The sequence below is a fragment of the Pelophylax lessonae genome (assembly GCF_965119305.1).
Source record: "Pelophylax lessonae genome assembly, chromosome: 6".
Taxonomy (NCBI): domain Eukaryota; kingdom Metazoa; phylum Chordata; class Amphibia; order Anura; family Ranidae; genus Pelophylax; species Pelophylax lessonae.
The window spans coordinates 231084652-231112215 of record NC_138773.1 but is presented as its reverse complement, the minus strand read 5'-3'; the positions used below and the strand labels follow the sequence as shown (position 1 = coordinate 231112215).

At 43.6% G+C, this 27564-nt stretch overlaps 1 protein-coding gene across 5 annotated transcripts in view; it reads left to right on the top strand.

Moving 5' to 3' along the window:
- The first annotated feature begins 9584 nt into the window (after positions 1 to 9584).
- The window catches only part of DIP2A (disco interacting protein 2 homolog A), a 168209-nt gene continuing 150229 nt past the window's right edge, over positions 9585 to 27564 (top strand). For 4 of the 5 annotated variants that reach the window (XM_082260285.1, XM_082260284.1, XM_082260282.1 and 1 more), the window contains exon 1: positions 9586 to 9984. In XM_082260285.1, the coding sequence (XP_082116411.1) occupies positions 9894 to 9984 (91 nt within the window). In that variant the 5' untranslated portion in view covers positions 9586 to 9893. Of the gene's footprint in view, positions 9985 to 27564 lie in introns of all 5 variants that reach the window. The other variant, XM_082260283.1, reaches the window with a different exon arrangement.

The window sequence follows — 27564 nt, the reverse complement described above, 5'->3', positions numbered from 1 at the left end:
ATTGTTTGAGTCAGTGGGGGATGGCGATACTGTGGTACCTGGATGATCTTCTGCAAGCGGAGTCTCCGACTGCTTTGATGGACTACTGGAGATTGCTCTGCCAACTCTGAGGGAGTTTGGCTGGATCCTGAACATTCAGGAGTCTGCTTTTGGTTCTGTCCACAAAAACTGGACTATCTGGGTCTGACTCTGCCTCAGCCAGAGTGTTTCTTCCTCAGGAAAACTCCAGACATTGCAGGAGGCTTCTGTTTTCAGCAGACGGTCATCCCTCTTGGCTTGCATGCGCATGCTGGGCCTGATGGTGTCTACCCTCGAGGCGGTCTGTTTGCACAGTTCCACACAAGGCGAAATGGGTCAAGGATCCACGGTCTCACGAGGTGGCTTCGCTCCGGCACTTCGACAGGGAAAATCCTTCTCCCCCTGTACTGGATGGTTGTCGCTACAGATGCCAGCCTGTCGGGGTGGGGAGGTGTCCTCAGCACAGATGTGCTCAGGGGGGTCTGGACTTTGGCAGAGCCCAGACTGCCGATTAGTGTATTGGAACTCTGAGCGATCAGACTTTGTCTGGCTCAGTAGACAATCGTCTTTAGGGGTGTCCGGTACAAATTTTTCGGCCATCGCCACGGTCGTGGTCTATGTCAATCACCAGGGGGGCACATAAAGTGTCCTGGTGACTCGGTAAGTAGCCGGCATTCTAAGGTGGGCTAACTGATTCGTTCCAGCCCTCTAAAACTTCTGCCACGACTCCTGTGCAGGATTCGTGCAGAGGGGATTCCAGTCCTTCTAGTGGCTCCAGACTGGCCTTGCCGATCTTGGTATGTCAATCTGGTACGGCTGGTCACCGATGCTCCTTGGGGACTTCCTCTCAGGGAGGATATGCTGTCCCAAGGACCATTCTTCCATTCTGCTTTACAGTCGCTAGCTTTTACGGCTTGGCTGTTGAAGGCCAGGTGCTGAAGGATGGAGGTTTGTTTGAATCAGCGCTTTCTACGCTGTTAAAAAAGCTAGGAAATCTGCCTCTAGGAAGATCTACCATCATACATGGAAGACGTACTTTGCGTGGTGTGAGTCTCTTGGGGTTCATCCTCGCTCCTTCTCGGTGGCTTGGATCTTAACCTTCCTTCAACGGGGGGTTGAACAGAAATTGGACTTGAGTACCATCAATAGCCAGGTATCTGGTTTTGCCTTTTTTTTTTTTTCCCAACGACCTTTGGCCACACACTCTCTGGTGCATTGCCTTTTCTTCAGGGTGTCCGACATTTGGTTCCTTCAGTGCGGGCTCCGTTTCCACCCTGGAATCTTAATGTGGTGCTTTCAGCTCTACTGAAGCTTCTCTTTGAAAATATTCCTGAGGTTCCCTGCTTACGCTGCCCCAGAAGGTGGCCTTCTTCTTTGGTGGCTATCACCTCTGCATGCTGTCATTTGAAATGAAAAAAGTCTGGTGCGCTAAATGTGTATCATCTGAAACCAGTGAATGTGATAAAAAAACATACCTATTAAATAAATCAATAAATGTTGTCGACTGAAGACAAAAGTGAACTTGGATAAATAACTAACGGTGAATAATAATTATCCCCTTGCAAAGGTCCCAATGTGAACAACTCAAAGTCAAAATTAATAATTGGTGCAATAAGTCCAAAATAGTCCAACTTCAAATCAAATAGTGCTGGATGTTGTGAACGTGAAGAGTGATGAGTGGACTGGTATTGAAGAAAACAAAGGTGATCCAACTTCGGTGTGACAGCTTCCCACCACCTCACCAGTTTGCTTCTTACCAGAAATAATAATATAAAGGGCATGTAGAAGGCAGAAATCAATCCAGGGAGAACCTCTGTGACAAACCAAATTAAAAGTGATGAATCCCACACCTCTATGCAAAGGGGCTTCTTACCAGATCCCACATTTATAAGGCTTGTGGCATATCATCCAATCTCTCTTAGGCAATAGATGATTTACAGAGAAGTTCTCTTGGGGCTCACGCTCAGATTGATGTCCAATTTTCATATATGTGGAGCAAGGAAAGAGGGAGGCCGATGCCGAAGTGCATTATCCCCAAAAAACTTTTATCAAAAAGATGGTGAACACTTACACTTAAGACGATACAATCTGCCAGTGTGTGTAGATAACCGCGGTTGCCTGCAGTGCAAGCTGCGGTATGATGAGTGACAGCGCGTTTCCTCCCGATAGGGCTTCCACGGAGATAGGAGGGGACCCCGTGCCGTCACTTCTGCCCTTTTTACGTAACTTGTATGCCTCACTTTCGGTGTCAACAGCGCAAGAAACAGGAAATGTTATGGTTTACATTGCCGCAACTGAACGGCTTGTTTTAACATGTAATTGAATTTATAAATGGCCATATCTATTCCACTTAGTAATATTTATCTGGATTCTATTGCTACACCTGAGTAGGACATCACATTGCTTCATGGCAACAGTTCAAGGCTATTGTTGTCTGCTATCTGGTGAGTATTTAGATTGGTGGAGTTACACGGCGGTGGCAGCCTATTTCCAACACACTGGGTGGAGTGTGTTAATTTGACACTTGATATTTTCTGATATCTGGTGAGTGGTTAGACAAAGCACACCTATTATTGGAATATTTTGTAGTAGATTTTTTTTAAGTCATGTCACTGACTTTTCTATATTTTGGGAAATTTATTTTATATGAAAGGAATTTTACCTTTTTGTCACAGTGGAGGTCTGCAAACTTTTTGTTTTACACCAAAACACTGGCTAGGCAAACATTTAACCCCCTGATTGCCCTAGATGTTTAGCGCCTTCCCAGCCAGTGTCATTAGTACAATGCACATTTTTTTTTAGCACTGATCACTGTATTCGTGTCACTGGTTCTAAAAAAGTCAGTGTCTGAATGTCTGCCGCAATATTGCAGCCCTGCTAAAAGTCGCTGATCGCTGCCATTACTAGTAAAAATAAATTTAAAAAAAATTCCAGTATATACAGTTGTCTTCAAAATTATTCAACCTCCACTGAAATTGATTGTTTTGGCCAGTTTGACATTGATTTTGATCATTCAGTCATCCTGCTTACAATTAAATCAAAGAGGCACGTGTAGGTCAGACAAATATAACATAACATTTATAATGAAATAACCACAAATGTCTTTTCTGTGCTCACATCATTATCAGTTTTATTCAACCCCTAAGTGACATTCAATCTTAGTACTTAGTACAACATCCTTTAACAGTTATAACAGCTTTTAAACGTGAAGCATGGCTTGACACAAGTGTCTTGCAGCGATCTACGGGTATCTTCGCCCATTCGTCATGGGCAAAAGCCTCCAGTTCAGTCACATTCTTAGGCTTGTGCACTGCAACTGCTTTCTTTAAGTCCCACCAGAGGTTCTGAATCGGATTTAAGTCTGGTGACTGTGATGGCCACTCCAAAATGTTCCAGCCTTTAATCTGCAACCATGCTCTAGTGGACTTGGAGGTATGCTTGGGATCATTGTCCTGTTGAAAGGTCCAACGTCTCCCAAGCCTCAAGTTTGTGACGGACTGCATCACATTGTCATCCAATATCTCCTGGTACTGAAAAGAATTCATGGTACCTTGCACACGCTGAAGCTTCCCTGTAGAAGCAAAACAGCCCCAAAGCATGATTGACCCCCCACCATGCTTCACAGTAGGCAAGGTGTTCTTTTCTTCCTCCTCCAAACATAGCGTTGATCCATGGGCCCAAACAGTTCTAATTTTGTTTCATCAGTCCACAGAACACTATCCCAAAACTTCTGTGGTTTGTCCACATGACTTTTGGCATACTGCAGTCGACTTTTCTTATTCTTTGGAGACAGCAAGGGTGTGCGCCTGGGAGTTCTGGCATGGAGGCCTTCATTACGCAGTGTGCGCCGTATTGTCTGAGCAGAAACTTCAGTACCCACATCTGACAAATCTTTTCTCAGTTCCTCAGCAGTCACACGGGGACTTTTCTCCACTCTACGCTTCAGGTAGCGCACAGCAGTCTAAGTCAGCATCTTCTTTCTGCCACAACCAGGTAGCGTTTCAACAGTGCCCTTTGCCTTGAATTTGCGAATGATGCTTCCTATGGTGTCTCTTGTTATGTTTAACATCTTTGCAATCTTCTTATAGCCATTGCCCTTCCTGTGAAGAGTAATCACATCTTCTCTTGTCTTCCTGGACCATTCTCTTGACTTCACCATGTTTGTAACCACACCAGTAAATGTCTAGAAGGAGCTGAGTATCACAGTAATTTGAAAGCTGCCTAATTGTTGCTTATTAGGCTTTATTGCTGCTCCCTGACATCCACAGGTGTTTTTAATACCTGATTGAAAACACTTCAATGAACCTCTGTTCTTCAGAGTGGTAGTCTTTAAGGGGTTGAATAATTGTGTCAATGAAGAATTCACAAAAGAAACATTTACTACTGTATTACAAAACCAATTGATGTCATTTTAGTTTGCATATGGTTCTTTAAAAAGTCCTTGTAGGATTTCATTCTGAATACAATTACAAATGTACACTAAATTCCCTAAACTCTTAACAGCATTGGGGGGTTGAATAATTTTGAACACAACTGTATCTCCTAGTTTGTAGACACTATAACTTTTGCGCACACCAATTAATATACGCCTAATGGGATTTTTTTTTTTACCAAAAATATGTTGCAGAAAACATATTGGCCTAAATTCAAGAAATCAAGAATCAAGGAATTTGATTTTTTACATTTTTTTAATTGGATATGTTTTATAGCAGAAAGTAAAAATTGTGTTTTTTATTTTTTTTCTTTCAAAATTGTTGGTCATTTTTTGTTTTATAGAGCAAAAAAATAAAAAAACAGTGGTGATCAAATCCCACCAAAAGAAAACTCTGTGGGGAAAAAAAGACAAATTTTGTTGGGGTAAAATCAGTTAAATTAATGCAGTGCCGTATTGCAAAAAAATGGTTTGGGCATTTCCTTTATTGTTGCATTTTTCCTGTGTTTGCAGTCTGGTTTTTAAAAGATGTGACTCCAAAACTGTGCCAAAAATGCATTGCAGTCACGTTTTTGATGTGTTTTTACCGCGGTTTTACATCGTTTTCTCCATTGCTTTCAATGGAAAGGTGCGTTTAGCTCCCCAAACGTGCTCCAAAGATGCTGCAAGCAGGATTTTTTTTCACTGCAATGGAAGTGCACCACTCCAGGGGGAAAATGTATTGATTCATTAGGGAAGCATTTTTCTTGAGCTTTTTGGGCGCTTTTTATTTATTTATTTATTTTTTTTAATAAATAAATAAAAAACTCCCCAGTGTGAAAGCAGCCTTATTCAAGAGGTTTTGTCCATACCCTGTGCTTGGTTTGATTTTTGGATCTTAGGGCCCTTTTCACACTGAGGATTTTTTTCAAGCTCTTTTGTGTTAATGAAAAGCTCAAGAAAAATGATTCCCTTTAAAATCAATGAATGTGTTCATAATGGGGAGGTGCACTTCAATTGCGTTGAAAGAAAAATCCTGCTTGCTGCATCTTTGGAGCATGCTTGGGGAGCAAACAAATATGCTTCCCATTGACAGCAATACAAAACCATTGTAAAATGCGCTCACAATGCGTTTTTGGTGTATTTTTTTTGAGTCACATGTACTTTAAAAACCACACAGCAAACGTGGTAAAATCATGGCAAATGTGTTTTTTCACGTGTTTGCAGAAGATTAATGTGAAAGTGTCCTTAATTTGGTTGGCTGTGGCTTGCAGTAACCATGGCTTGAACCCATCATAGAACTCTCTTGGGATGTTCTTTCCTGCAGTGGCCTTTTTTTTTTTTTTTTTTTTTTTTTTTTTAGTGAATATCACATGTGTCAGACGTGTCTCTGAACTAGCATCTCTCTCTTGTAAGGAATCATTCATGAGCCTTCACAAAGTAGTCTTGTGCCCAATATCTACCTTTTTCTATATATAAAGTGCTGCGCTAATCAACATACATGATATACCATATAAGTGCAATAAAATATTCGCACTTGGGGCCATGTGCCAACACCCTAGTACAAAATAATAAATACCAAGAACAAATCATATATGTATCAAAATATACAATAAATTCACATGTCTAAATTATAAATTCAGACCGTTTAAAAAAAAAAGTCCATACAAGTGAAAAAAAAAAAAAAATCCAAAAGGCAGAATGGTGAGATTTGTGAAATTCTATTCAGTGTCCCAATAGTGGATTCCATGAAAAAAGAGTTGTAGATGCATGCAAAAGGAAAAAGTTAGCATCCCAACACTTCTCTGTGGATCGACACCAATAAGTATAAATGGCTGCTTACCAAAAAATATTGGCTTCTAAACTAATGGAAAAGACAAATGAGCCTAAAGCTGCGTACACATGATCCGATTATCGAACGATCTGTAGTCCGTTTTTTGTTGCATGCTAGTCTCATGTTGAAAGTGAAGAGGTTATTTCATACGAAATTTCCCGTACGACAGAATTCTACTTCAGAAGTGATGTCAGGTGTTGAATTGTTTTGTATGTGTTCTTTCATTTCTGAGCATGCCTAGTCTCCGATTTTCGTCTCATTAGTACAGTTTTCGTCCGAAAAAAATCTTACGATTTTTTTCGGATGAAAACTGTACTAATGAGACGAAAATCGGACGTTGTGTTAATGTACGATAAAAATTTCATAGCCTGCGCATCCAGTTTTTGTCGTCCGAAAATCCGTAATTGACTGTCGAAAGCACTATACTAACAATCCAAAAATCGGCAGATCGTTCGTCGGACGAAATTTCCCTTTTTGTATCGTGTGTACGGGCCTTTAGGGACAGGTTTCCCAAACCCTTGCACATAGATACTTGTAATCCCAGAGATCTCCAGATCAGGCTTTCACTCCCGATATATGTGTATATATAACATAAAAAAAAGCTCATAGCGTAATACTGTATATAAAAGATTTTATCTAAAAGCAAACGAGTACACTCGTACAAAAAAAATGAGCATGTAAAAACAGAAAGAGCTGCAGCAATGGCCATAGAAGGAACCACAACAAACGGCTGATAAGTGTGGTGATTTCATACCTGGTTCCGTCCAATGTGTTTTGTCATACATTTGATGTCGTCAGGGGACTAAAGTGGAGTCTAACTTACAGAAAACAGACCTTTCCTTTGTGCCCTACTTCCAAACACTCAAGAGATTAATCGTTATTTAATGGATGTTGTCATAAATTTTCTTATTCATTGCTTGGGAATGTCCCAGGATCTATAAATATCCAGCCTGTATCCTATACTGTACAATTAAGATGAGCGAAATATTGACTTGAATAAACTTTATTCTATGCATTGCTTTAAAAATCAGCTGCAGTGCCCAAATGTTACACAAGATGGCATAGTTGCCCTTAGCTCTTTCCAGGGTTTCCTTCGTCATTGGCATTCAATGAGAACATTATACCCAGGTATCCTTGTTTTCTTTAGGATTGTATTATGAGTGCTGCAGAGAGCTTTCTGGATATTCTATCTGCACAATGTTTTTGTTTTTTTTTTCCCCTCAACAAAATTGGAGTCACTTCTTAAAAATGCTTACAAGCATTTATGCACAGTTAGAGGCGTATGGCATTTAGAAGCATGTGCATAAAGCTCATTCTATTGGCTCTAGCCAATACTCATTGATTCCACCACTAGAATGCATTTATACCGTACATTTGAAGACCTCATACACATGAGCAAAATAACACAACTTTAGAGGCATTTTTAATTTTAATTTTTTTTTAATGCCTCTGAACGCAGTGCTATTTTGGCCCATATAGTGGTGTTTTAGATTCGTATTTTAGAGCAGCATGTAGGGACATAAAAGTTTGAAGCAGAGCTTACAGGCACAAGTAAGGACTCCTGCACACTGGTTTATTTGTAAACGCTCTTTCTCCTGACACGGGAAACGCTGAAGATCATAGAATCTAATTACAACCAATTTTGCCTGCCTGCTGATGCGTTTCAAGACTTTGCTCTTCCACCGGGTATTACACAGTGGACAAATCACAAATGGAAAATGTTTCTTGTACATAAGTGTGATAGCCTAGCATAGTAGAGGTACAGGTGATAATCCACAACACAGGGAATATAGCTCCAAGCCTTGCTGCCCTCTATGACTGAGGATGTCTTTGAGTCTCTATGAAGAAATGAGCAGACAAGGGTGTACCAGCCTAGTGGATTATCCCAAAGCATTTATTGAAATCCTAGGTACTAATCACAGGAATAGGAATGAAAAGATCGCTTTACGAGCCACTCCTCTGTTTCTCAAAATTCCTGGACTTAACAGTATCCAGAGCCTGGGGAGGACATCACCGGGATCCCTGCTCCAACTCATTTTGAAGGACTCTCCTTCAAAACGCGTCAACTAGTAGGGATCTTGGTGAGTCCAAAAACATCAGTTTAGGAGCCGTAGTGGCCTAGGGAGAATACATCCTTAGAGGTGTCTAAATTACAGCACGTGTTTTTCCCCTTGTATGATCCTATTTGCCCTACACACAGCATGCTTAATGCCCAGTTTCTGACCTATGACATCTGTCTTGTACCCTGAGCACTTGTATTGCAGTTCTTGTTTGGTTCTATCATTACCTGGGTAGGTGACTGCTTGGCTGTGATTGCCTATGGTTGGCTGGCACCATATGTCATCACCTATGGATGGTTGGTACTATATGTCATCACCTATGATTGGTTGGTACTATATGTCATCACCTATGGATGGTTGGTACTATATGTCATCACCTATGGTTGGCTGGCACCATACGTGATCGCCTGCGGCTGGCTGGCACCATGAGTGATTGCCTGTGGCTGGCATTATGCGCGATCGCCTGTGGCTGGCTGGCACCATGAGTGATTGCCTGTGGCTGGCATTATGCGCGATCGCCTGTGGCTGGCTGGCACCATGAGTGATTGCCTGTGGCTGGTACCATGCGTGATCGCCTGCGGCTGGCTGGCACCATGCGTGATCGCCTGCAGCTGGCTGGCACCATGCGTGATCGCCTGTGGATGGCTGGCACCATGCGTGATCGCCTGCGGCTGGCTGGCACCATGCGTGATCGCCTGTGGCTGGCTGGCACCATGCGTGATCGCCTGCGGCTGGCTGGCACCATGCGTGATCGCCTGCGGCTGGCTGGCACCATGCGTGATCGCCTGTGGATGGCTGGCACCATGCGTGATCGCCTGCGGCTGGCTGGCACCATACGTGATCGCCTGCGGCTGGCTGGCACCATACGTGATCGCCTGTGGCTGGCACCATACGTGATCGCCTGTGGCTGGCTGGTATCACTGGTAAACAGACCCATAAAGGCACAGTGGTGGGAATGTCAGTGCTGAACTCCCCATAGACAGTGCAGAAACGCCCACTGATCCCAGCCCCCGGGATGTGTACAGTGCACGGTGCCATGGGCTGCCCATTCATAAGGAGCATCGTGTAATGCCCAGCACGTGTGAAGGTGCGGCTTCTGCCGTCCAATGACAATTAGGCGACTTATGTTGTAACCAATCAGCCGGGGAAGGCGTGGCGAACTGGATATGCCGGGTTGTAAACGAGCACGCGCATAGAAGGCCTCTCTGCTTCTCAATGAGTGACGGGGACGAGCGCAGGCTCTGCTGTATACTGTTACTAGGCAGATTCGCAGCTAGCATAACATTCACACACACACCCCACTTCTCCGCGCGCTCCCGGGCCGCTCCCAAGCGCGTCCCCGCGCCAGGCCGGTCCTGTGGACTTGGGAGCTGAGGCAGAGGCCTGAGGAGCGCAGGCTGGAGAGCAGGGAGGGCGCAGTGCTGAGTGTGGCCGGCCACAGAGCGAGCCATACACTGTGCTCCGTGTGCCGGAGAGGAGAGGCACTGGCTGGCCGGCGGAGGAGGGCCCTGTACGGGGGGTATGAGGGCTGCCAGCTGCTGCTAAGTCGTATGACACAAGGAGCATCGGGATGGCGGAGAGAGGGGGATGTGCCATCCTGGAGACACTGCCGGTGGAGATCCGGGAGAGCCTGGCGGAACTGGAGCTCGAGTTATCTGAAGGTAAGAGCGCCCAGCCAATCAGGGCACTGCAATACCCAACCTGCCATGGCAGCCTCTGACAGCTAGGCATGCTGGGACTACCATCAGGACTGCTGATAATACCCATCCTCACCTGGTGTGACAGGAGACAGGGCAGTGTGGGCGGCTCAACTGAAGATGTCTGTTTAATACAAATACTCCAAGGTTGTCTTTATAATCAATGGGGCCCTTCATCGGGCACCCTATTCATACCCCCAATTACACCGGGCACCCAATTCACATCCCCAATTACACCGGGCACCCAATTCACATCTTACATCCCCAATTACACCGGGCACCCAATTTACATCTCATGTCCCCAATTACACTGAGCACCCAATTTACATCTCATGTCCCCAATTACACCGGGCACCCAATTTACACCTCATGTCCCCAATTACGCCGGGCACCCAATTCACATCCCCAATTACACCGGGCACCCAATTTACATCTCATGTCCCCAATTACACTGAGCACCCAATTTACATCTCATGTCCCCAATTACACCGGGCACCCAATTTACACCTCATGTCCCCAATTACGCCGGGCACCCAATTCACATCCCCAATTACACTGAGCACCCAATTTACATCTCATGTCCCCAATTACACCGGGCACCCAATTTACATCTCATGTCCTCAATTACGCCGGGCACCCAATTCACATCCCCAATTACACCGGGCACCCAATTCACATCTCATGTCCCCAATTACGCCGGGCACCCAATTCACATCCCCAATTACGCCGGGCACCCAATTCACATCCCCAATTACGCCGGGCACCCAATTCACATCCCCAATTACGCCGGGCACCCAATTCACATCCCCAATTACACCGGGCACCCAATTCACATCTTACATCCCCAATTACACCGGGCACCCAATTTACATCTCATGTCCCCAATTACACCGAGCACCCAATTTACATCTCATGTCCCCAATTACACCGGGCACCCAATTTACACCTCATGTCCCCAATTACGCCGGGCACCCAATTCACATCCCCAATTACACCGGGCACCCAATTTACATCTCATGTCCCCCAATTACGCCGGGCACCCAATTCACATCCCCAATTACGCCGGGCACCCAATTCACATCTCACGCCCCCCAATTACATCGGGCACCCAATTCACATCTCACATCCCCAGTGACACCGGGCACCCAATTCACATCTCACATCCCCAGTGACACCGGGCACCCAATTCACATCTCACATCCCCAGTGACACCGGGCTCCCAATTCAGATCTCACATCCCCAGTGATACCAGGCACCCAATTCACCAATCACCAGAGGAAGGGATTGTCTTACAATCTCCACAGCTCCTTGGATACAAAAAAGAGGACATTGCAGAGAAGCGTTGGTTATTCTGAGAATACAGACTGTGTGGTGTAGTTCTTCCTATTACTCCCTGCTATTAGTAGCCATCAGTGAACAGGTAACACATTTATTTTTTTCCTTAAACTTGGATATACGCCTACAAACATAGAGGAACAATATGAAATCTGAAAGGCTGACAGCCCTGCATCTGCTTTAAGTGTCATTTGTCCCCGGAGCCTTCATAGATTTCTGTGACAGCTGTCATACCCAATCCATACACCCTGCTCTCCCTTTACAAATAGTCAGGATGAATGATCACTCCAGTGTAGAGAGGTTGCTGGAAATGTGAACATTGAAAGATGCTCCACAGATTCCAGGGTGGACCAATTAACACGGAAATCCGGAGCCTGTCTGGCCAATCCAGGAGTTAGCTGGCAAAAGAATCCAGCTCCATTGACAACAACTAGAGGAAACTTCATTAAGAAACCTGCTGTATTTTTTTTTGAAAATCTTTTTTATTGAACCTGCTGTATTTTTTAGGAAACATTGGCTACCTGGCCCCTGGTATTTGTCTAGCCCTGGCTTGGTCTCTGCTAGCCAATTCAAGCACGATGGTGGAGTTGTATGTTGGTCACAAAAATGCAGTTTTGCATTGATTTAATATGGATCCTGAATTCTCATTCATATTAGGGAGCATTTTCATTCAGTGCCACACACAGAGTAGTGATTTTGTTTAACTGGAATAAAATTGCAACTTTTCAAAGTTGGCAACATGTGTTAGGCCTAGTGTACACTTGCCATTGAGAGGGGCGCAAATCTGTGGTTTTATGATGCCCCCCCCCCCCCCGACTGCCCCCTTTAAGCTGCAAAGGCAGCCAGAGGGGTTTGTACACGGCTGTGCTGGTTTGTATGTTAGCCCTGAACAAAGCATAGCCCCTGTTGTGTTGGTTGGGCAGTACCACCTCCAAACATTACCCTTTCAGTTGAATGGGGCTGTGCTGCAACCACATGCAATGTGTGCTGTGGCGTGGTGGTGCAGGCTTACAGGGTTAAAGCAGGTGCTGGGGAGTTGATCTATCGCCTCCCAGTCACATGTCGAATGCCCTCTGAAAAGCAATCCACTGCAGATCGCTTTTCAGAGGGGCGTGAAGGCCTGCTGCAACATTAAGAATCCCTAAGCTGGATACACACTAAACAACTTTTGTTGTTCGATTTCCTTTAGATTTTCCTTCAACTATGTAGTGAAAGGGCCTGTCTGATTGCACACAAATTTAAAAGTGTTTGGGTTTGACCTCATATTATATGGCTTTGGTAAATCTTAGAGTCGGTTCACACCAGGGCGACTCAAAGTCGTCCATGCAGCACGACTTCATCGTGGCTTGCATACGACTTCTCATAATGGAAGTCAATGCAAGTCGCTCCGACTTCGCCCAGAAGTAGTGCAGGAACCTTTTCCTAAGTCGGAGCGACTTGAGTCGCTCTGATTAGAACGGTTCCATTGCACAGAATGGAGCGCTACTTGTCAGGTGACCAAGTCGCCTGACAAGTCGGAGTAGAGTGAACCGGTTCTAAAGGAAAAAATCTAAAGAAAATTGTATAGTGTGTATCCAGCTTTACAGTCTGTATAATTTACTCTGTATCTTTAGCAAAAACCTTTATTTATTTTTAATTTTTTTTTAATTTTGGAAAAGGTCAAAAACCCTGCAAAGTTATTCGTTGTGGTCTGTGAACCATTAGGAAAATTTCCTTTTATTTCTGGTAAGTTAGAGGAAATTTCCTAAAGTTGGGAGAATTTGTTCCAGAAGTAGGTATCCCTAGTGGAAGATTTATTTTTACATCTTGTTCTGGAAACAATTCCTTACCAGTACAAATAGAGGGAGAATCTTCCCATAGGGAAACAGGCAGCAATAAAATAAAAACTTACAGAGGGCCTAACCCTTCCCCCCACCAAATCCTAAACTGAATGAATATAAGGTTATGCTTAGATATATTTTAAAGCTCAACTCCAGGCCCCTCCCATGCCCTCTTTAACACGTCCTGCTAGTTGCTTTATTTTTTGCAGGTTATTTTTTTTCCTAAGTCCCCCACCACCATCCAGGTCCCCAGCTAATGCTGTTTTCAGCTGCAGGGACCGCTAACTAAGTGCTCTAGATGCTCCCAAAACCACCAGTCCCTTCACTCCCCTCGGGCTCCAAGCAGAAAGCTAACAGAAGAGGACTCCGCTCAGGGGTGTCATGTGACCACAACGTAAGCCTTGGTATTTAGAGGGTGTTTTTTTTTTTCATGATAGAGATTGGTTACATTTCGTAAATAATAATATTGCACATAATTTTGCTTGTAATTTATCTTTTTTTTTTTTTTCTTAGGAGCCTGTAGAGAATTGCACCCGCAATCAGCAGATCACAGGTACAATGTCAGGCTCCTGCAGACCTCTCATACCGGCAGTTACCAAAGAGCAGGAAGAAGCAATGAACTACAAGGGAGCTCACCAGCGCCCTCCTAGTTCCTTAAGGACTACAAGCCGTCTGCCCTGGTGGCTTGTGGTTCATTAATTTACAGTACTGAATGCTGTGGTTTTGTAGGCGGAGCCACACACAGCCACGCTTTTTAAATTGTGACAGCAGGTGCAAAGAGAAGATCCCCTGCCCGCTATCACAAAGTGAGATTGGGGGGGGGGGGGGCTGTGGGAATGCTGCTTTAGTAACATGTTACACCCTGAATACGGGTGTAGCATGTTAGTAAAGGTGAACTTGTCCTGTAATTTAATGTTCGAGAGAGAATTTTTCAGATCTTTATCATGTGGACTCACAAAAGACATGGTCTATTAACTGAAACTGAATGAGCTATAACCATGATTAGGTTACACTCAGCAGAGGGGAGGAGTGGAAAGGGTTGCCGGGGGACCTGAGAAGCAGAGGATTGGAGCTGCTCTGTGTAAAACCATTACACAGAGCAGGTACGTATAACATGATTGTTAACTTACTTTTTTTACTTGTACTTACAGGAAAGCCTATAGTAAGTGAATATCTAAACCTGCACAGTTTAGGAGATATTCACGTTGCATGCAGTGGGTGACGTCACAGCGCATGCGCTCTGAAGGTCCAGGTGTACCATGCCGGACCTTCAGAGCACATGCCGTAAACGAGGGCTCCTGAGCGCATGCCCAGGAGTGAAGTCATTGCGGCTCCCGCTACTCATGTAAGGAAGACCGGGTGAAGATGGAAGCCTTGTCAGCGGTGACAGCACTCCACTGGAAGGCTTCATTTTAAGTTGTCTCACATAATGTACTAGTATGTGATGCAGACTAGCACATTATTCATTTGTTTTACAAGGAAAAGTGTTTTTTTTTTTTTTTTTTTTTGCAGCGGTTTACTACCTTTTAAATTAAAAAAAATAAAATCCAGACCTTTAATATCACTTTAGTGTCCCTTTTTACATTACTTTCCTTTTTACTGTTAATTTTTCCTTGTGTGTCTTTTAGCTTTATGAGCCTGTTCCTGCATGCGCATTGTGTTAACATCTAGTGAAACGCAAGCATTACCATAACGCAACATACATTGGTGTTTTGCAGTGCCTTTCATTTTTGATGGCACCCCAACACACCTCTACAACACGCTGCAACGTACTTAGTATGCATTGCGCTGCTCTGCAAAAAAGGTACCCCGCACTATAGTTTCCTGTGTTAGAGCCGGTTCACACTACCGTGACCAGAAAGTCGCCCCATGAAGGAGCGACTTTTTAGCGTGACTTTGAAGAGACTTGTTTAGAGACTTGGAAGAGACTTGTGCACTACTTTGAAGAGACTTAAATGATAGACGACTTTGTCTGTGGGGAATGCCTGGCTAATCTTTTTCTTCTTCCTGGAAAGACTCCTCGACTTAGAGGAGACTCCCATTGAAGTCTATGTGCACAAGTCGGATAGAGGTCGCCTTGAAGTAGTACAGGAACCTTTTCTGAAGTCTGAGCGACTTCAGTAGCGCATATTAAGACGGCTCTCATTCATTTACATTGAATTTGTGATGACAAGCGACTTGTGGCGACTTGAGGGCACACAAATCTCGTCTCAAGTTGGAGTAATGTGAACCGGCTCTTTCAGCCCATTCACACTGCCGCGACAAGATTTTGTGGGGCGACCTGTGAAGTCGCGGTGCACAGCGTGCACCACGACCTCGGCGCGACTTGCACGGACTTCATATCATTGAAGTCAATGCAAGTCGCCTCCAGGTCGCCCCAAAGTAGTACAGGACCCTTTTTCTAAGTCGGAGCGACTTGTGTCACTCCTATTAGAACGGGTCCTGTACTATTCAATGGCGAGCGACTGACCGCGACTTGTCAGGCGACCAAGTCGCCTGACAAGTCGCGCTAGTGTGAATGGACCCTTAAGGTGTAGTGCAGCTCATTATTTTTCAATAGGCCACCTATAGCAGTACAGCAAAGTAACAGAAACTTTGCTTTGCAGACCACAGCATTGCAGTAGAGAACCGGTTATTGCCCAAATAGTATACATTGTAATTCAAATTGAATTCTTGTTCTCCACAGTGTCTCCTTCACAGCTGCTTTTGAGCGGCTGTCTTCTGGCTCTGTGAAAGCAAACATCAGCGTTCGCTACAGAGAAAAGCTGTGCCACCGGGTCGCCCCCCTTTCTGCCCGCTCCGCCATTCACAGTACTTGTATCACACAAGGCATTGCATTTTCTAAATTGGCAGTGGTAGTTCTGTCATTCAACTCCTCCATTTACAGAATGCAATGCATTGTGGGAGAATAGTAACATAAGTTTTTTGAATGGTGGAGAGGGCAGAAGGGCATGGGCGCGAGCAAAGCGACTTTTCTCTGTAGCAGCGGCTGCTGCAGCACCACTCCGGGTGTCTAACTGAATGGTTTTTCCTGTATAGCTGATGTTCTTTTGATTGTTCTTCAGGCAGTAGACTTTATTCACCATTCACTAATAAATTAGAAATGAGTGTGTATCCATACCGGACAGGAGATCATAAGCTCTTGTTCACATTGAATTAATCTAAAAACGCACAATTTCAAAGCCATATGCCAGTGCGACTTTGAAGACATCTGTGCGGCTTCATGCACAGATGTCTATGCAAGTTGCACCGAAATTGCCAAAAGTAGTGCAGGAACTACTTTTTCAAATCAGTATAGCACCACAAAGTTGGCGTCGCATCAATTTAAATGTAGCCATTGCTGACAATAGGGCTCGACTTTTCATGCAGTTTGACAAGTCACTCCAATGTGAACGAGGACGAAACATTGTTATACAAAACTGCTCCGACCTTCATTTTCTTAGAAGATGATATATTGGCCTACAGTACATATCCGATGGTTGAAGTGAGAAGTTGGATCTTCTGAGACCATATATGATCAGCGCACAGTAGTTGGTGTCACACTGATCTTTCATTTTAAAGTAATTTTAAATTATTTCCGTGCATCAGTTTTGTGAGTGTGACTTAGAGACTCCCATGGTCTGTATTACATTAGATGTTATTCCGCTGCACGGCACTGAGATGTTGAAGAGTTTTGCAGAGATCCATGCTGGTACCAAATAAACATATAGATGAAATGCTGCAGTTCAGGGCTGTTCACACGGCATAAATTATGTAATTGTTATCATTCCTATTCCAAACAAGCTGGCAGAAGTAGTTCAAATTCTGCATGCACAGATATTTTGAGCTTGTTAAATAAGCAGAGCAATCCACAGACAGTAATGGGAAATCATTTTCACAGATAGGAACATATAAGAGTGACGGCAGAAGAAGAACTAATGCCTCGTACACGCACTGATTGTTGGCCGACCGATCGGCCGTCTTTTGTCTAGTGTTGGTTGAAATGTGCCCTAGACTGCACACAAATTTTTTCGGCCAACAACAACCAACTGCAGAAGTGATGTCATGTGATGGTTTACTTTCCGTGTGTTTTTTCTTCTCTGAGCATGCCCAGTCTTGCTCATCTGATTTTTGTCTACCAAAATCTGTACTGACTGGCCAACAAAAATTTTATAGCATGCACACCAGATTTTGTTCGGCCGAAAAGTCGCAGTCGTTTGTCGGAAGCATCATACTAACAAGCCGACAATCGGCCGATCGGACGTTGACCAAAAATTCACGGCCAACAATCGGTGCGTGTGTACGAGGCATAATGGTCTATCAAGTCTGCCCTTTTTTTTTTTTTAACCTTTTGATCTAGACTAGTATAGATCTATGTTTACCCCAAGCATGTTTAAATTCACGAATGGCACTTTTCCACTGCAAGTACCGGCTCGGCTCTACTCGGCCCTGCTTGGCCCGGTTTGCTTTTCCACTGCTGGTACCGCATGGTATAGTGTCAGAACGGTTCGGTACGGTACGGTATAGGTTTTCTTTTCCACTAAAGTAGTACCAAAGTTAAGTGGGTGGGATAACAACGGGGTGGGTGGGATTCTCTGACCAATCAGTGGCTAGTTGTGACTGCATGCAAAGGATTGTGGGATATGGTACCAGTTTGGTACCTGTTGGAACCACAATCGAGTAGGTACTGTTTTTTCAGAGCCGTACCGTACCGTTCGGTTCCATGCAGTGGAAAAGCAAACCTATACCGTACCGAACCGTTCGACCCTATACCATGCGGTACCAGCAGTGGAAAAGCACAAAAGCGTGCCGAACCGGATTGATTTTGGCTTCATATTGAAAGTACTGCCCTCCTGAACCTTTATCACACGCATAAAGTGTAAACCATGTCCGTATTACAGGTAAGCTACTCTTCGTGGCAGTCCAGCCTCATGGAATAAAAATGGACGCTTCTAGCATCTTGAACCACCAAATGGGCCACTATAGGTATTCACCGACTGGAGCCACCAAAATGTACACAGGAGCCTCGCTGCCTTTTTTGGTTCAGGGTAACCAAAACTAAAGGCCCGTACACACGAGTGGAAATTGGGCAGGGAATTTTCGTCTGACGACCGATCTGCCAATTTTCGGATTGTTAGTATGATGCTTCCGACAACCGACTCCGACTTTTAGGCCAAAAAAATCCTGGTGTGCAGGCTATATCATTTTTGTCGACCGTAGAAACATGTCCGATTTTCGTCTCATTAGTACAGATTTCGATGGGGAAAAATCTTATGAGCAAGACTAGGCATGCTCAGAGATGAAAGAACACAAAGAAAGCAATCCAACACATGACATCACTTCTGAAGTAGAATTCTGTCGTGCGGGAAAATTCGTGTTTTCCCGCACGTTCCAACCAACGGACACCACTCTGGACAAAAGACGGACGACCGGTTGGCGGAAATTCGTTGCGTGTGTACGAGGCTTTAAACAGAAGGTGGTGCACCAGCCTCGTGCATTACTGTATAACTCATTTAATAATCAAATACACTTACAAAAGGGGAAAGACACAGGCTTATCATGAACAAATGCCACCCAACATCAGTCCATCGAGTAGGGCGCATTTGTTCATGTTAGGCCTGTGTCTTTCTCCTTTTGTGGGTATATTTTGATTATTTAACATTTATTAAACAAGTTATACAGTAATGTTCTAGGCTGGTGCGCCGCCTTCCTTTGTTTGCATTTTTGCTTATTCACAGGCATAATGTGTTTAAAGAATAACTCCACTTTTCTTGAGGAAAAAAAACAAAAAAAACAATCGTCTCAGGGTGGGCAATGTACAGTGGATATAAAAAGTCTACACACCCGTGTTAAAACGTCAGGTTTCTGTGATGTAAAAAAATGAGACAAAGCTAAATCATTTCAGAACTTTTTCCACCTTTTAATGTGACCTATAAACTGTACAACTCAATTGAACAACAAACTGAAATCTTTTAGGTGGAGGGAAGTAAAACTAAAAAAATATGGTTGCATAAGTGTGCACACCCTTTAAACTAATACTTTGTTGAAGCACCTTTTGATACAGCACTCAATCTTTTTGGGTATGAGTCTGTCAGCATGGCATATCTTGATGTGGCAATATTTGCCCACTCTTCTTTCCAAAAACACTCCAATTCTCTTAGATTGCGAGGGCATCTCCTGTACACAGCCCTCTTCAGATCACCCCACAGATATTCAATCAGTGTCAGGTCTGGGCTCTGGCTAGGCCATTGCAAAACATTAATCTTCTTCTGGTGAAGCCATTCCTTTGTAGATTTGGATGCATGCTTTGGGTCGTTGTCATGCTAAAAGATGAAGTTCCTCTTCATGTTCAGCTTTCTAGCAGAAGCCTGAAGGTTTTGTGCCAATATTTGACTGGTATTTGGAACTGTTCATAATTCCCTCTACCTAGACTAAGGCCCCTGTTCCAGCTGAAGAAAAACAGCCCCAAAGCATGATACTGCCACCACCATGCTTCACTGTGGGTATGGTGTTTTTTTGGTGATGTGCAGTTTTTTTTGTGCGCCAAACATATCTTTTGGAATTATGGTCAAAAAATTCAACCTTGGTTTCATCAGACCATAACACATTTTCCCACATGCTTTTGAGAGACTTCAGATGTGTTTTTGCAAAATTTAGCCAGGCTTCGACGTTTTTCTTTGTAAGAAAAGGCTTCTGTCTTGCCACTCCACCCCATTGCCCAGACATATGAAGAATACGGGAGATTGTTGTCACGTGTACCACACAGCCAGTATTTGACAGATATTCCTGCAGCTCCTTTCATGTTGTTGTAGGCCTTTTGACAGCCTCCCTGACCAGTTTTCTTTTCATCTTTTCATTAATTTTGGGGTGACGTCCAGTTTGGTAATGTCACTGTTGTGCCATATTTTCCCCACTTGATGATGAATGTCTTCACTGTGTTCCATGGTATATCTAATGCCTCGGAAATTCTTTTGTACTCTTCTCCTGACTGATACCTTTTTAACAATCAGATCCCACTGATGCTTTGGAAGCTCTCTGTGGACCAAGGCTTTTGCTGTAGTATGAGACTAAGAAAATGTCAGGAAAGACCTACTAGAACAGCTGAACTTTATTTGGGATTATTCAGAGGCACTTTAAATGATGGCATTTGAATGGAAATGTTTGTAAATGCACGATTTAGGCATTTTTCCCATGGTTTTCAGGTGTATTTCCGGCTTTTTTCTTCGCTTGTAGGAACTTGACTCTTCCACCTACTGCTCCATTTGCTAAAACAAAAACGCCTAATACTTGAATACATACATCCTGGCATTCATAAAGACTGGCACAGGCAGATTTTGCAAAGGTGCCTCATGTATTCTAAAAGTGGTAAACAATGCACCTAATTCATGTACCTGTCTGAAACCTGTACTTGAGTTTTGTTTATGTTGCGCCAATTTTAAAGTTAATGTGAAACACTTTTGCAAAATCTGTTTTAGCCAGTTTTACTCTTTGAATGCCAAGAGGTTTTTCTTAACCACTTGCTTACTGGGCACCTATACCCCCTTCCTGCCCAGGGCAATTTCCAGATTTTAGCGCTGTTGCATTTTGAACGACAATTGTGCGGTCATGCAACACTATACCCAAACAAAATGTGTGTGTGTGTGTATATATATATATATATATATATATATATATATATATATATATATATATATATATATATATATATATATATATATATATATATATAATATAATATAATATAATATAATTTTTTTTCACAAATTGAGCTTTCTTTTGGTGTTGTTTAATCAGCACTGTTTGTTTTTTTTTTTTATGTTTTGCTAAAGAAAAAAAAAATGTTTTTTATAGTTTGTCTTTTTGCTAAATTTTATAACAATTTTTCACCTTCTCTGATGTGTGCTGATGAGGCTGCACTGATAGGCACTGATGAGGCTGCACTGATAGGCACTGATGAGACGGCACTGATGAGGCAACACTGGTGGGCACTGATGAGGCAACACTTATGGGAGCTGGCAAGTGACACTGATAAGGTACTGAAGAGCACTGATGGGCACTGATAGGTGGTACTGGCGGGCACTAATTAGCAGCACTGGTAGGCACCAAGGCAGGGCAATATCCCTATAACAAAAGCCGGTTACTGGCTTTATTCTTTTCTCCTCACGTTGATCGCAAGGAGAAAAAAAAAATCAGATAACCGGCTTCAGTCTACTTCCGTGATCAGCTGTCATTGGCTGACAGATGATCAGGTGGTAAAGGGCTTGCTGTGATTGGCCCTTTACCCTGTTCTGTGATCAGCCAAGTCCGAAGGACTCAGCAATGACAGAGCGTGCGCCCCAGGATCACAGGAAGATGTCTATTGACGCCCTCCCGGCACTGGAAGCCCGTGCTGTAGCTGTCATTCGGCTGTAGCGTGGGCGGAAAGTGGTTAATTAGCTCTACTTTTATTTTTGTTGCATTCAGTGCGAAACAATGTAAAAGTGTCTGAATCTGAATTTACTGCACAATTCGCTGTCAGAACCAAAAGTTTTGCTAATGCTTCATGCATTTAGTGCAATACATGAAAGCGTTTTTTTCAGTCATCTGTTCATAAATTAAGTCATCAGCTGCAAAAACTATAGCTGCTGACTTTTAATATTAGGACACTTACCTGTCCCAGGATCAAATGCTGTCCTCACCCGGCCGGCTTCTTCACAGGGCTTCAGTCCCTGGCGCCAGCATACGAACTGTGCGCAGCGGGCTGTGACAGCTTGCAGCTAAACAGTGCACTATCTGGTCCTGCAGCTTTCTGGGACTTGTGATGTGTCCCAGATGGCTGCAGGAGGAGTAGGGGGCCGAACTTCAAACCCTGGTTGTATCGGATGTGGGGGAGCGAGTTCCTGTCAAAACCCCAAAAAATTATGCTTCAGATGTTGAGGAGGAAGGAGAGCGGAACTTCCCCTTTTGGGTGAAATTTCGCTTTAACAAGAGGGATTAACACTAGAAAAGTGGCGCAACAGCTCTATCAGCTTTATTGAATTTCTACCCCCCCTGTATGGAAACGCATCTCCTGAAAATCACTCCCCCCCCCCCCCCCCCCTGTATGGAAACGCATCTCCTGAAAATCACTCCCCCCCCCCCCCCCTGTATGGAAACGCATCTCCTGAAAATCACTCCCCCCCCCCCCCCGTATGGAAACGCATCTCCTGAATATCACTCCCCCCCCCCCCCCCCCCGTATGGAAACGCATCTCCTGAAAATCACTCCCCCCCCCCCCCCCGTATGGAAACGCATCTCCTGAAAATCACTCCCCTCCCCCCCCCCTGTATGGAAACGCATCTCCTGAAAATCACTCCCCCCCCCCCCCCCCCCTGTATGGAAACGCATCTCCTGAAAATCACTCACCCCCCCGCCCTATTGAGCTCAAGTGTGCATGAGGCCTTAGTGCGAATCCTGTATCCATTTCCTAAACGCACACCATGGCAGGGCCTCTGTCACATAATATATACTAAATATCTGAGATCTATGTTGGCTGCAGACTTTATTGTTAACATTCAATCAGAAGTATCAAGAATAACAGATTAAACCTGATTGGTCAATATGGGCAAGAATATGTCTTTTGTCCATATTTTCTTCTCTTTTTTTTTTTCTCTTTCCTTTTTTATGTTGCTCCTTTGTCCAGAAGACACGACAGACAGACGTTCGCATATGAGATATGAGTCTGCAGGAAGTAAGACCGGTACATTTTTATGATAAATGATACAGATCCCGAGTATGACAGCCGAGTGACTTTAGGGCAATCTGTTTATGAACAACAGCGACAGATCTGACAGCAGCAGATTATAAAACATTGAAATGATAAGGATTACCATCTTGCATTCAAACTAATTTTAGCAAACCTATTACACATTTTATTTAATCGTGTTTGGATTTTGAGAAACCAAAGATTTAAGAGATCAGATATGCTGGCCCAGTCCCACAGCCCTCCAGCATGTTGTTTTGGCCAGCAATTTTTCTGAACATTCAATTCTTCCATCTCAGCGCTGTATTATACTAAATACCCAAGGCAATCATTTCTACACAACTCAGATTAAAGGTGAACTCAGTGTTTGTGACTTTAGCATGTTTGCAGCATTTCCTGGATGACCTTCGCTGTTTAGTGACTGATGTTCCTAATTACTTGGAGTTGTCTTTTTATTTTATTTCGTATATTATGTTTTCACAGGATAGATCTGTAGCCCTAGAGATGAACTGAATTCACTGTGTTAATAGAGCGGTTTGTGTGACGTGAGTGAAGAGTGTTATTTAATATGCTTGCTCAGCAGAATGCATCTGCATACGAGGAGAGCTAAACTGCGCTTCGCTTAATTACTTCATTGATCCTGCTATTCAATATAGCAATCACTTTGTTCTGTTTAAAAAAAAAAAAGGAAATGTCTGGAATCCTTGCAGTTTTCAATGTATACAAAATTATTGATTTTTAACGCTTGTTTAAAGACCGTTTTTTTTTTTTCCAGTTTGTTTTTGTATCCTTTGATTAAAAAGAGAATCTGTCACCTACAAAAGAATACTATATATGAAATACTGCGCTACTGTCCTAAAAAGCAGCTGCTGACACTACAATACAGGCGGTCCCCGGTTTAAAAACAAGATAGGGTCTGGTCTGTAGGTTTGTTCTTAAGTTAAATTTGTTTGTAAGTCGGAACAGGTAAATTTTTTAACCACTTAAGCCCCGGAGGATTTTCCTGCTCAAAGACCAGGGCCTATTTTGCGATTCGGCACTGCGTGACTTTAATGGGCAATCGCGCGGTCGTGCCACACTGTACCCAAATTAAATTGACGTCCTTTTTTTTCCCACAAACAGAGCTTTCTTTTGGTGATATTTGATCACCTGTGTGGTTTTTATTTTTTGCGCTATAAACAAAAAAAGAGCGTCAATTTTGAAAAAAATAACAATATTTTTCACATTTTTTTTTTATATAAAATCCCCCCCACCCCCCCAAAATGCAAAAATCTAAATTTTTTAACATTTTAGGCAAATTTGTTTTCTGCTACATATTTTTGGTGAAAAAAATCTCAAGCGTATTTTGATTGGTTTGCGCAAAAGTTATTGCGTTTACTAACTATGGGAAAGATTTATGTCATTTTTGTTTTTTTTTTTTAAACTAGTAATGGCGGCGATCTGCGTTTTTTGTGGCGGACAGATCGGACCTTTGACTGACATTTTTGACACTTTTGGGGGTACCAGTGACATTACTACAGTAATCGGTTCTATACATATGCACTGTTACTGTAAAAATGACACTGGCAGGGAAGGGGTTAACTTAGACATCCAGGGGTTAAGTGTGTCCCTAGGGGCGTGCTTCTAACTGTAAAGGGGCGTGGCTTTTTACATAGCAGGATCGTATGATCTCTGCAGTTACACCAGGGAGAATGACAGACGGCTTTGTTTACATTAGACGCCTACCTTTCTCCCTCTCCAGCAGGAGATCACGAGTGGCCGGCTGAATCCTGCAATCTATCACTGTTTGTCACTTAGGAGATCCGCCCGCTTTGTTTACACAAGCGGGCGGATCTCCACACTCGATCCCCGACGACTCCCGCTGTGACTGAATACAGCGTGAGCGAGTCTCCGGCAGCGAGCGCGCGCCGCCCACAAGGGGAGGAGTCCAGCAAGGTAGGTCTACGTCGCTGGACGATATCGAGCCACATTGCCGCAGTACCAGCTCAGTGAGCGGTCGGCAAGTGGTTAAATATAATGAACAATACTGGTAAAAGTTTACGTTAAATGTAATTTCAAAGTCTTCTATTACCTCCAGCTTCTCTGGTTTCAGATGCTGCTCTTTCCTGCACAGAGCCCTTAAAGTGATTGTAAAGGTTTTCTTTTTTTAACCACTTCGGACTGCCTGCCGTGTATTTACATCGCTACTTTGACGTTAAATACTGCTGCCATAACCCCAGTATTTCTCTACGCTGCCAGCGGGCTCCTTTTACATAAAAGTGGTGCCAGCGGCAGATTCGCCGCGGGATCACTTTTATGGGTGGCAGGAGAGGTGCCCTCTCCCACCGCTTCCCGGTCTTTTTCTTCGCTTATCAGAGCCGTCGGAAGAGGGGAAAATGATCCGGTTGTCTGGGTCCCAGGCAGGAAGTCGAGTTAGGGCAAGATGGCCCCCACTCGACTCTATGGCCTTGGAGGACCAGAGGCCTTAAAAGGGCCTATTTTTTTAATTTTTCATTTTTACTTAAAAAAAATGCAATTTTTTTTTTTTTTTTTTTTTTCTTTTTGCTTTTAAGCGTAGATGTGAGATCTTATATCTTTTTGATCCCTAGATCTCAGATTAAAGAGGACTTGTCCTGCTTATTTCTATTACAAGAGATGTTTACATTCCTTGTAATAGGAATAAAAGTGATCACTTTTTTTAAAGGAACAGTGTAAAAATAAAAAGTAAAAAAAAAAAAAAAGAATTTAAAGCATCCCTTCCCTCCAAGCTCGCACGCAGAAGCGAACGAACGCATACGCAAGTTGCGCCCACATATGTAAACGGTGTTCAAACCACACGTGTGGTATCGCCCTGATCGTTAGAGCGAAAGCAATAATCCTAGCCCTAGACCCCCTTTGTAACTCTAAACTGGTAACCTGTAGAAATTTTTAAAGCGTCATCTATAGAGATTTTTAAGTACCAATGTTTGTCGCCATTCCACGAGCGTGCTTAATTTTGAAGACTGACATGTTAGGTATCAATTTACTCGGCGTAACATTATCTAATACATTATAGATAAAACTTAGGCTAACTTTACTGTTTTCTTTTTTTGTAATTTTTCCAAATTGCGCAAATATGGTGTGGCATAAAGTATTGCAATGATCTCCATTTTATTCTCTAGGGCCTCTGCTAAAAATAAATATATAATGTTTGGGAGGTTTCAAGTAATTTTCTAGCAAAAAATACTGATTTTTAACCACTCTACAACCGCTCACAGTAATACTACTGCGGCAGAGTGGTTTGTTATCGTCCAGCCACGTAGTATTAACGTGATTGGACACTCCCCCTTCTGGGCGGCGCTTGCGCGCCGCCGGAGGCTCGCTCCCGCTGTTTTCATTCACAGCGGGAGTCGGGCCAGGGGAGGAGCAGCGGCGATCGCCGCTGCTCTTACCCGATCGTCGGGGATCGAGTCTGGAGATCCACCCGCTGTGTGTAAACACAGCGGGCGGATCTCCATAGTGACAGGGAGTGACAGATCAGACTGTTCAGCATAGCTGGACATCCGATCTGTCCATGACTCACACAGTCACCTCCCCCCCTACACGTCAGTAAGCACCAGGCATACATTAACCCCTCCCTCTCCAATAAAATTAACCCCTTCCCTGCCAGTGTCATTTTTACAGTAACAGTGCATATTTATAGCACTGATTACTGCAGTAATGTCACTGGTACCCCCAAAAGTGTCAAAAATGTCAGTCAGGGGTCCGGTCTGTCCGCCGCAATGTCGCAGTCCCGCAAAAAAAATCGCAGATCGCCGCCATTACGCGTTAAAAAAAAAACACCAAAAATGACAGAAATCTTTCCCTTTGTTAGTAAACGCAATAACTTTTGCGCAAACCAATCAAAATACGCTTATTGCGATTTTTTTTACCAAACATATGTAGCATAAAACAAATTGGCCAAAAATTTTTAAAAAAATTGTTTTTTACATCTTTTTTGGGGGGAATTTCATATAAAAAAATGTTAAAAATATTGTTATTTTTTCAAAATAAACGCTCTTTTTTTGTTTATAACGCAAAAAGTAAAAATCGCACAGGTGATCAAATACCACCAAAAGAAAGCTCTGTTTGTGGGAAAAAAAGGACGTAAATTTCGTTTGGGTACGGCGTCGCACGACCGCGCAATTGTCAGTTGAATTCGCACAGCGCCGAATCGCAAAAAGTGGCCTGGACGGAAGACAGCAAAATCCTCCGGTGGTAAAGTGGTTAACTTGTAAACAACAAATGTCAGAAAAAGGGCCTGGTCCTTAAGTGGTTAAAGAAACTTGTCATACTTGCCTGCTCTGTGTAATTGCTTTGCACAGAGCAGCCCCCCCGCCAGCGCTTCTGGCTCCTCCTGCCTTCAGCTTGCCCCCGTAGCAAGCCGCAGAGTATAGCAAAGAATGCTCCTACAGCAAGGTATAAACATTTCTGCCATTAGAATCGCCTTCTTCTGCCCAGGACTAAGTGTCCCATGAGGCATTGCTCCTCACACATTCACATGTTCTCAGGCACTTGCTGACATGTATTGATACTGTACTGAGCTGTGTGTGTGCTGCACTGTGTGTTCTGATATGTCAACAAATAATGCATTCGGTTGATTATGAAAATAGTTGACAACTATTTCCATAATCGATTATGCCGATTAGTTGTTTCAGTTCTACTTCTCATGTGGGTCATGGGAGTGTACTT